The 10,640-nt window shown below is 51.4% G+C and overlaps 1 protein-coding gene across 1 annotated transcript; it reads left to right on the top strand.

Annotated features, from left to right (window-relative positions):
• Nucleotides 1–886: 886 nt before the first annotated feature.
• Nucleotides 887–4,492, top strand: LOC311159667 (leukotriene C4 synthase-like). Its single transcript, XM_084215858.1, has 5 exons — nt 887–1,089; nt 1,884–1,983; nt 2,974–3,044; nt 3,278–3,359; nt 3,856–4,492. The coding sequence occupies exons 1-5, from the start codon at nt 1,032–1,034 to the stop codon at nt 3,980–3,982; spliced, it is 438 nt and encodes a 145-aa protein (XP_084071984.1). The 5' UTR covers nt 887–1,031; the 3' UTR covers nt 3,983–4,492.
• The last annotated feature ends 6,148 nt before the right edge of the window (nt 4,493–10,640 follow it).

The raw sequence follows: 10,640 nt of genomic DNA, 5'->3' as shown, positions 1-10,640 counted from the left end.
ATCACTTTGTCTTAACCTGCTTTCCTTTTTCCCTGGTCTGATGGGAGAATTCATTGAATGAAGAGAGAGGAAGGAAACAAAGCTGGGGGTCCCAGCAGCTTCTGTCTGTGCCAGCTGTTGTGCTGTTAGATGGGAACCAGACAAATGGGTCTCTTCTGACATGTGAAAATGTAATTTTTTTTTTTGCTATGTCCTGATGAATTCTGCAGGTTTTCCCCACAAAGAGCTCGCTGTGGTGTTCATGGTGAGAATTGATTGCGCTGAGGATTGATCAGAAGCCTTAAATGCACATCTCCCAGCCTTTCTGGGATAAGGGCTGCCTCTGAAACCCCCTGGGTGTCTGACAGTCATTCTGCAAGACCCATCTGCAGATGAAATATCAGTGTGCAGGACAGCTCTAGAGACCTTCTATACTTTATCACATCCTTTCTTACCTTCTCAGAGTGTTTTTCATGGAGGGTCTGAGTGTTGCGGCCATTAGTCATTCTCTGTGCCAAACACATGCTAACCAGAGCCTGTGTAGGATTATGTACACAGGGATAGGTACCTTGGAATGCTGCCTGTGCTCTGGTGTGACACAAGAGCCCAAGCAGAGCTTTGGTTTCTCCTGTAACATCAGCAGATGGGATGTGCCCTGGGCTAAAGCAGATGCCCTGGGGGAGTAGGTTAGTGGGCTATTGACTTTTGTCCATCCATTCAGCTCCAGTTCCCTTATCTCTCACGTTTGTCAGTCTACTGGCTTTTCCACTTCCTCTTAACTCTGTATCTGGAAAAGGGTGGGGCGGGAAAGGAAATACTCCATTAAACCATTAAACCGGTCTCCACTGATTTCCATTTCCATAGTGCGTAGGATAACGGGCACCAGGCTCCTCCTGGGTGTCAACACCACAGACTAAATCTTTGCTTTGTTCAATTAGAACAAACCTAGACTGCCAGATACCATTGCAAACTGCCACATCAGCAAGGACTGAACCTGGCCAGAGGAACTTCTCACCAAGAAACAAGATTTTCTGGGTTCTGGAGAAGTCAATATGTTGGATCAGATTCATTGGCTGGCTGCTGTGACAGTCCTGGGAGTCCTGGAGCAAGGTAGGGACCATTGGATGAGTGTGCTCAAGTACTGCCTGGATCAATCTACTGTAACTCCACTGATTTTCTTTTGCTTTCATATTTAATGTCTCCTGTTGCACTGGCACTTTACTGCTTTTCAGACAGGGAACTGATATCTTGTTTGGGCTCTGGAGAGCATTCAGCCAAATGAGTGCAGGGGAAGCCCTTTCTCTGAACTGACCTACCCCCTCCATTAAGAATTTTTTTGGTAGATCTTTTCCTCTGCAAACATGTAGAATTTCCCTCTTTGGGCTTACAGCAGCTCCTGAAGTGCATGTAGATGTGAGCATACAAAGAGCTCTGCTGTGCGAAAAGGTGGAAGTATGGGCTGTGGTGGGCCACATGGAACATCTGCTAGCCACAGGTCCCCATTGCATGCCAATTTAATTCAGTATCTGGTTGGCTTATCTGTGGCATCAGTTCCATCCCTACACAGATATCAGAATTTAGAAGAGGAAAAAAATTAAAAGAATGAAAAAGCCTTGAAATTGTCAGTAATAAAGTGCATCTGAACTGTGTAAGAATTTTATCATCTGCTGATTATACAAGAAAGCAGATAACACTGGTAGTACATGACTTGCTTCACTATAGCTCTGGGTCATTCCTTTTTCTTATCTAAAAGGTACCTGGGATTTTATTCAAACTTTCTCTGCTGTATGGAGGTGTGGGGTTAGGAGACTGCAGGTCTTTTCCCCCAGCCTCTGGCCAGCTCCTGACACTACCGTGCCCAGCCATAGGACTGACCACTGCTACTTTTCTCTCTTTTACTGCAGCCTACTTCTTCCTCCAGGTGATCTATGCTAGGAGGTTGTTTGGCATTTCACCTCCAAAGATCTCGGGCCCTCCCGAATTTGAAAGGATCTTTCGAGCACAGTAAGAAACTCCTCTTGATGTTTGTCAGATCTCATGTAATGGCACTTTTCCCCTGCTTTGCTATTCTTTTCCTGGAACTGTAATTAAGCAATTACCTCCCTTCAGGTTAATCAATGGGTTGAAGAGTCAACATCAGGATTGGGTTGGCTCTTGAGTCCTAAACCAGCCATTGCTGATAGAAACCACAGAGGAATCTCTGCTGTACAGTGAAGGGCTCCTAAAGACAAAACCCTTGGTGCCTGAGACTTAGATTGGTTTTATCCAAGTGGTGACAAACCTCAGGCAGTTTCAGCCCTGCTCTGAATCTCACTCACTGGGAAGGACAAGTTTGCAGACAGATCTCAGCTGGGGTGAGGATAACCCAGCATCTCTGCTGTGCCTTCTGCGCTAGAGCTGCAGTGCGGAGGGAGGAGCTTTCATATTGTTGTAGCTGACCACTGGAAAAAAAGCAACTGAGTAGCTTGAGCTGGATCCCCTCAGCCATCCCCTTCTTTGCTCCTTCACTAGCCCAGACTCAGCTTCATCCAGCATCTTTCGGTGCTACTGTGCCTTTTGGGAGGACAGGGCATGGCATACAAACAATCCCAAGAGTTATGTGCTCCTTCCAATCCTGCACAAAGCCCAGGCTGCTCTGGCCTTATGTCCTTGAGGGACAGCCTAGGGCTTCCCTACAGCCTGGGGCCCTGGGGCATCCACAGCAGGGTTTGAGCTGCAGCACTTGGGAAAGAGCAGTGGGAGTGGTTCATTGGCTTTTCTGTGCACTGTCTGAAATGGTAATCTTTTTCTTAATTTCTTGTAACCTGGAGACCCTGTTCTTTCCATTGTTTAAGTGCTGTGAATAAAGCTGGGACAGGAACTGAAGCCTGGAGGCTTTTTATGACATTATTTCTAAAAAGCAAAAGCCTCCAGTGTCTGGAAACTTCTAGGGGAAGCAAAAGAGGAAGAGCTTCCTTCCTTTCCCTAGTTTATGACCTTTCTCTTTCCTGGCAGGGTGAACTCCTCTGAGTATTTTCCCATCTTCCTGGCACTTCTGTGGCAGGCTGGACTCTTCTTCCATCAAGGTGAGAATATCCTGTTACCCGGTTTGTCACTGGATCTGTTCCCCTGCGTGCTGCCTCAGTCCTCAGGTCCTGCTCGATTTCTGAACAACAAATTAAGCAGTAATTTTGTCTCTGATGGGATGGTAGAGCCAGATGACACAGAGTCTCTATTCCTTCACTTTGGGCTTGTCCTTGGTTCCAAGTAGCTCTGAAAAGCCTTTGGAGATGGTCACTGTGATCTCTGCTAAACACAGGTCTGGCTGCAGCCTTGGGTCTGCTCTATCTCTACGCCCGCTACTGCTACTTTATGGGATACAAGGCATCATCCTCAGAAAGGTAAACACACTCACACACACTCTTGCATGCTCTTACACACAGCTACACACTCTTGCACACTCTTACACACTCACACACACAGAGTTACGCACACAGTTGCTCAGTTACACACACAGTTACGCACATGCACTCACACACGGCAGCCCTCAGGGCACTACACAGGAACTCCTGGGGGGTTGTTTTTGGAAACATAATGTGCTTTGGGAACACTCAAGACTCTTGGGTTCTCTGGGGCTCCTGCATGACTCAGCCTTGTCTCTTGAGGCATAATGTGAACACAGGGCTGAGGCAGCAAGACAGATACTGGGCAAGGCTGGGGCTGCCCCAAGCCCTTTTGGGTGTGTGTGCTTGCTCCCTTGAGGTGGAAGCAGGGCATGGGACCCCATGCAGGGGGCAGGGGACAGCCAGGGGCTGCCTTTCCACCCACCTCTGCAGGGAGGAAGGAGCTGTTCCCAGGCAGGAAACTCGGTGTCAGCAGCTGCCTCTCTCCTACCAGACTCGCCCCGATATACTTCAGCGCTGGAGTTCTCTGGATTCTCATTGCAGTGTCAGCCCTGGGCATCCTGCATTTCTTCCTCTCTCACTATGTGGGGCTGAACATCCTTCAGCTTCTCACAGTATAACCCACTCCTCTGTGCTTCACCACTGTTCTCATCTTCAAGTCCTGCTCCCTCTCGCCCACCTTAACAGACTGGCTGCAACTTTACAGCCCTCAATGAGAAATCCACCCTCACCCGAGATTTTAACACCCCCTTCCTCACTGTCCAGCACTGGCAGGAGCTGCTGAGCTGTTTAGGAGATATTTTTCCCTTATGGCACTTGGTGTGCCAAGTGCTCCACATCTGGCGGCTCCATCATGTCTGATGCGGAAACAACAGCCCCAAACAAGGACATATAAGAGCAAACTCTTCTCAGTCTGAGTTTCCCAGTGAGTTGCCAAAGGAAAGTGCCATGTGTTTACCATTATCCAGCAGCTCTGCCTTCAGCCCAGGCACAGAACACAGATTCATGTCAGTTTTCCAAGGCCCACACCTAAGAAAGGCATTTGTTTGGAACCAGATGTGGGCTGAGACATAACAAAAGAGGTGAGGGATAAAGTGGAGTAGCCACCAACATGTTGTGCAAAAGTCTGTTGGTGACCTCATGCTGATTATCAGCCACTGCTGTAAATCAGAGTGAGCAAACTCATCACCACTGCTGCGTGTGCCACTTTGAACTTAGCCCTGTGACAACAGGCACAAATAAAAGGTCACTGAACTTGCTGTCCTGGGTGTCTCTTTGTGAGCCTGCAGCTAGCAGAGAACAGAAACATGAGTGAGTGCAAGGTGGCTGCCTTTGTTTCCCTGACACACAATCCAACAAAGCCTGCAATCCTGTGTGCCATGGGAGGAGAGCTCTGAGGAGAGAGAAGCTGGTTTTTGGAGATGTTGAGCTCATGGATTGGGTACTGAGCCACTCAACACCAAAAAATGTTTTACCCAGTGCTCAGATCCCTCCTGCATCAAGAGGGGCTGGATTTTCATGAGTCCAGTATGCGCAATACTGATGCTTTTGGCCACTGGTGCTCATGTTAGTGCCACAGGAAATGCCAGCGGTGGTCCATGTGTCATCATGGGGGGAATTCACAGCAAACCCAGAGAGTGAAAATAATTGTATGAGGATCATGCCAGTCCCACTACATTGTAAAGCCCACTGCTCTCCCCTCCTTTTCCCAGCAGTAGGCATATCTGGACTGTAAGAACAAAAGACAGGGGCTTTTTGGAGGAAATGATTAATTTTTCACATTGTTTCTTTTCCTTCCATGCATTTTAAATTGGCTTCTTCAGCAAAGCATCCAGTCGATTTCCCTTTCAGGCTCTCCTACCTTGGAGTCATGCTGCATTGAAACTGGCAAATGCTGCAAGGTAAGGCTTAAAGCCAAACACAAATAACTGTACAACACTTGTCTCTGCAAAGTTTTCAGTGCAGCAGGGCCTCATCCTCACCAAAATCCTCAGGTGTCACAGCAAGGTAAACAATAATTTTTTCTCCTGGTATCTTTGGTGACACATTTCAGAAAAGTCTGAGCATAGTTTAACCCTGGCTGTGCCTTAGCAAGGTCAGGGAGGAACAGATTTCACAGTGAGATTTCACTTAGCCTTTGCATTAACAGGTCCTACCATCTCCTGAAGATGTTCCCCAGTCCTCACCTTTTTACCAGTATAACCAGTCACCTCCCAGAGAGTTAATGCAGAAGGACCAGCCCCAGCTGCTGGTGCAGGCCCTGACTCTGCATCAAAACTCTGCTTTCTAGGGTTAGTCAAAGCGGGTGCTCCTTGGTTCTGTAGACACAATCTCTGTCTTTTATCCTACATCCAGTTTTCTAAACCCGCTGTATCAACCTGGAGACCCTGCCCACCTCAGCTCCGCTTGTGTCCGCTCTGTGTGTGACAGGGCCGCAGGATGACTCAGAGGAGGGAAATTAATGATTCAGCAGTGAGATTGTAGCCGGCTTCTCCCCTTGGATGCACAGAAGACCATTAAAAATCCTGGCACGGCACAGTCAGGCTCTGGCCTTGGTGGCTGCCAGGCCTGTCACCAGTTCTGTGGCAGAACTGCCACCGGTTCTGCCACAGAAAATCTGACGGGCACATCATCAGTCCTTCAAACCACTGTCAGAGGGGCCACTTCAGGTGCCCCAAGCAGAAGGAAAGCTGCTCCCCTCCACCAGAGCTGCTGTCATTGCTCTGCTGCTTCATCAGTCAAAGAAAACCACTTTACACCGATCGATGGTTCAAACAGTCGATGATTTTGGGATTTACTCAATTCATGATGCTGCTGCCCAGCATGCTGTGCTGGTGCTGTATGGCACCAGTTTGCCCACCTGAACCTGCTGCAGAAGTGCTGAGGGCCCGCTGGGCTGGCGCAGGGTGTGCTGGGGGGCTGCACCTGCACCCCGGGTCACCTTCCATCCCTCAGGGTGAAAGCCACCCCGTGAACACCAGTTTAAAGGTGATCCAGCCGCCAGCGGCATTGCTGCGCTCCCGTGGGCTCCGGTCCAGCGCTAAGAGGGAGGGAGGGTCCCACCGATGCTCCCGCCATGGGGGCCAGGCCCAGGCCGTCAGCCTCGCTCCCCCCGGGATTCGTGTCCCCGCTCCTCCCGGGATTTGCTCCCGTTTCGCCCGCCCCGGCTCCGCCGCTGCTTCCCGGCGCCGGGAGAGGGCGCTGGCGGCCCGCGGCTGAACGAGGGCGGGCCCGGGGGCGGCGGGGGGCCCGGGGGTGTCCAAGGGCAGCGACCACCGACGGCCCCGGGCGCGCCGCCTGTGCCCCAGCCCCGCCGGCTGCACCCCGAGAGTGCCTGGGACAGCGCTCACCGGGCAGCCGGCACAGCCATGGCCTCTGGCACTCATCCACGGATCTGCCGCCTTCGAGTTTGATCCGTGCTGGGCCAGGCTCTGGCTTTAAGGTATTGGGCAGGGGAGTCCTGGAGCCTCGCAGCAATCTCCTGAGGACGCTCACGACAGACATAAAGCAAAGCGCTCTGCGGACTCCAGAGCTCCTTCCTGCTTCCTCCCCTTACGGCTGCCAGTTCATTGCCAGCAGCGGGGAGAAAAAACGTTTGGCGCGCGGTGTTTGGAAGCAAATCCGCTCTGATAGTGCCACAGGCTCCCAGGATAAGCAGGCAGCCGGATGGGAGGCCACCAGAGAGCAAAGGAAACACGCAGAACCAGCGAGAACTTTTTTATCACAAGAGGTACAGAGGCTGAACTTGTAAACAAGCCTCTGTTCCCGGCGGGGCGGGTTCCACGCGAGTGACGGTGGAAGTGCAGAGCTCTGTCCCCGGACAGAGCCGCTGCCACCCGCCGCAGGCACCGCCGGAACGCAGGTGTTGCCACCTCCGCGTTCCCACCGCCGCGTTCCCAGGATCCCAGCCAGGTTCCTGGAAGGCTTTGGGATCAAGGTGCAGAAGTTTGTAGCTTATTATCTTGAAAACTTCAAGGACACCCACGTGTACTTCCCTATCCGTGACGTGCTGGCCCGTGCCGGATACGGTCTGGTGCGGGCAGCGTCGGCTTTACAAGTGGCCTCCAGACCGAAATATTGTGTTCTGGCATGAGGACGAACAGCACCGGTGTCCCCAAGCCCACGGAAGAGCGCCCCAGTCCCGCCGGAGCACGGTTTGGTGGGACGGATGGAAAACATCCTTGAATTTCCCCGGAAAGCAGGGCTGCTAACTTTCTTTGGGGAGCTGTTTGGGAGGGAAACTCCCGTGGGGCCGGGAAAGGAGGGTGCAGCTGGTGGCCCCGGCTTTGTGGCATTGGCATGTCAAGCAGGTTTCCATAGCACCAGCATCCATAACACGGGGCCGAGGGGAGGGAGAGAAGTAGGTCAGACAGGGCTAACAATACCCAGACGTGTCTATCTGTGGCTCAGCCTGACCCAGGAAAGGGGTGAAACGGAGAAGAATGGGAGAAGGAAAGAAAAAATAAAAAAAGAATAAAGTATCCACAGTCTGAGCAATGCATTTCTTGCCTTCAGAAAAATAAGGACCTTTTAAAGCCACCTTTGTGTATCAGCGCTGAGCAACCGAGACTAGCACCCACCTCCTGCCCATCTGACAACAGGCTACAAGGGAATTCAAATGCTAATTTGGAGCCAGACTTCTCAATGGGCCTTTCTTTCTGCTCCCGCACCAGGATCAGAGCTCTGGGGGGCCAGCCGGGAGGAGCTGTGAGGATGCAGTCTCCAGAGCAGGACTCTGGGACTGTTCCCTTTCCTCTCACCGTTCCTCACCGTCACTTTGTTACCCTTTGTCGTAGTTTTACTTGTTTACATGCAAATGACTCCAAGGGCAAGGAGAAAGAAAGGCGGGCACAGGGACTTGTGTGAGTGAAATGACCCCGCTAGTGACCCATTTTATGTGCTGAGTCTGCAGAGGCCCACAGGCGCACACTCGTGCACACGTGCGGACACTGCCACACTCTCGCACACTGGCGTGCACGCTGTCTGCAGAGGCACATTGGCGCACACTCACGCACACTCAGGCACACTCAGGCACACTCACGCACACTCAGTCACACTCATGCACACTTAGGCACACTCATGCACACTCAGTCACACTCATGCACACTCACGTACACTCGGTCACACTCACACACACTCAGGCACACTCAGTCACACTCAGTCACATTCAGGCATACTCAGGCACACTCACCCGCCTCGCTGTCGTTGTCACAGCATTTTGGGGGTTGCCTGCTTTGCAGAATGGTCGTTTTGAGCTCTGTGTCCATCAATGCCAAAAGTAGGAAGAACACTATGGGCAGTGAGATCCAGAGCCCTTTTGATCCGAACAAACATATGGACACACAGATCTGCTGGGTGTGTAACAGAGCGAGGTCAGGGGAAGGAGTGCTTTGCTCAGGGGGAACTGGAGAGTGTGGGTGCAAGAGGCTGAGATGCACTGGGGTGAAGAGCGTGACTGTGGCTGACCTGTGTCATACCTGCAGTTGGAGAACACCGTGCTTGGCTTGAGCATCACCCCCACACTATCAAGGTGTAGATGCAGCAGTGGATGCAGGTACAGGGTGTTTCAGACAGGCCCCTCACCTGCAGGCAAGTTCTTCCTTTCCATTAACCACGGGCCACAACCCACTGCAGTAAAAACCGTTCTGGCACTTGATAGTGCAGTAAAGTCTAAGCAAAACCAAGCTATCTGCAACTTTGTCTGTTAGCAGGTCAGGAGGCCAGGAAAATCCACACTCTAAAGTTACAATTTGCCTCATTCTCATCAATTTTCTACCTCTCAGCAATTACCACTTGTAAGAGAGCTCCAAGAATTCACCTTTCCCCAGGTAAGGGCAGAGCCACAGTATATATAAGATGGACAGGGCTTAACATGACCCTCCCTGCAAAGGAAAACTGACCACCTGCTGTGGAACCTTAGGGAAGAGCATGCCCAGCTCCAGCCCCCAGCGATGCTGTGCCAGACTCTGTGTTCAGGGACTAAAGGTAAAAGTTATGTAGGAAGAGCCAAAGGGTCAGCACTCAGTAGGACTCGCAGAGCACTTCTGGAGTGAGAGAATGAAAGAAGGTCTGTAAATCTGTGCTTGAGCTCGTGCATCAGCCATATTGCTTTGATGTGCCACTGGTTGACAAGAGAAAGGTGGGTGACTCCAAATTACTGAGGCAACATTGCCTGCCAGGGCTAAAAGTTAAGGCTCATCATTCCAGTGAGGTCGAAGCCAGTGAGCTGTTGTGGTCTCTGCTTCTAAGCATGCAATGGGTTGAGTGGCTAAAATAGGCCCCATTTCATGAATGCAGCTGGCCAGGATAACAAGAGCTCAGGGCTGCTGTCTGCCCTGATACAGTACCACAGAACACTCTCCCAACATTGGACTGAGTCACCCCTCTGTCCAGTATCTACAGCTTTACAGCTCGTTCTCCATTTGGAAGGGTGTGAAGAAATGCAGACCTTGGAGGTATGTGAATGGCCACTTTCCACCTCTCTCCTGGCAGCACACCGATGAAGTGCCAAGGTGCTGCGAATGTTCTGCCTGAGTGAAGAAACCTTTCCCGGGAGCAGCCTGATGAGCTCAGCACGGCGCTGCTCAGCCAGATGGCTCCTGGACCAGAGCTGACTCATCCCCACAGAGCTCAGGCAGCAGAACTGGCAGATAGCTGCAGCACGCGGTGGGAGACACCTCACCCCGGCTGGCCCTGCACTCACAGTGGGGCAGCTCCAGCGGTAAATCCAGATGTTCTGCCCACTGCTATAATTCTAATGCGGCAAAACTGAAACGGTGGCACGCCTGGGTTCCACTGACAAACAGAGAAGAACCAGGCTGCTGAACTTTTCTGAGCCCTGAAAGGGTGCAGCCATCCTTTCAGGGTTGCAGGGAGCAGAACTCTTCACTCTCGCAGTGGCAAAGGATGGTGAGCACAAGCTGTGGATAAGCTGATGGCACAAAGGGAAGGGTGATAGCTTCTAAAAGTGCAGCAGAGGTCTCAGAGAGAACAAGGTTCTTGGGTATCTGCTTTCCGCTAAAACAGTGTTTATAAACCTCCTCAACTGTTTTCCAGCTTGGCTTCTTAGTGAATTACAGCTTAGGAAACCTGGGAAACATGAGCTACATCCAAGCCATGCTGCAGACCACCATTTTCAGAGGAATGAATAAAGGTAAAAAACAAAGGTGAAAAGGTGAAGTGTAGCCAAAAATCCTCTTAAATTGTCCAAATCAGACATGGGAGGGAGACTGCAGTGGCAAAGCTGTGAACTGGCAGCATTAGTGGGTGATGAATGCG

This window comes from Fringilla coelebs (genome assembly GCF_963513975.1).
Source record: "Fringilla coelebs genome assembly, chromosome: 15".
Taxonomy (NCBI): domain Eukaryota; kingdom Metazoa; phylum Chordata; class Aves; order Passeriformes; family Fringillidae; genus Fringilla; species Fringilla coelebs.
The sequence above is the reverse complement of the archived record's forward strand: the minus strand, read 5'-3'. Positions and strand labels throughout refer to the sequence as shown.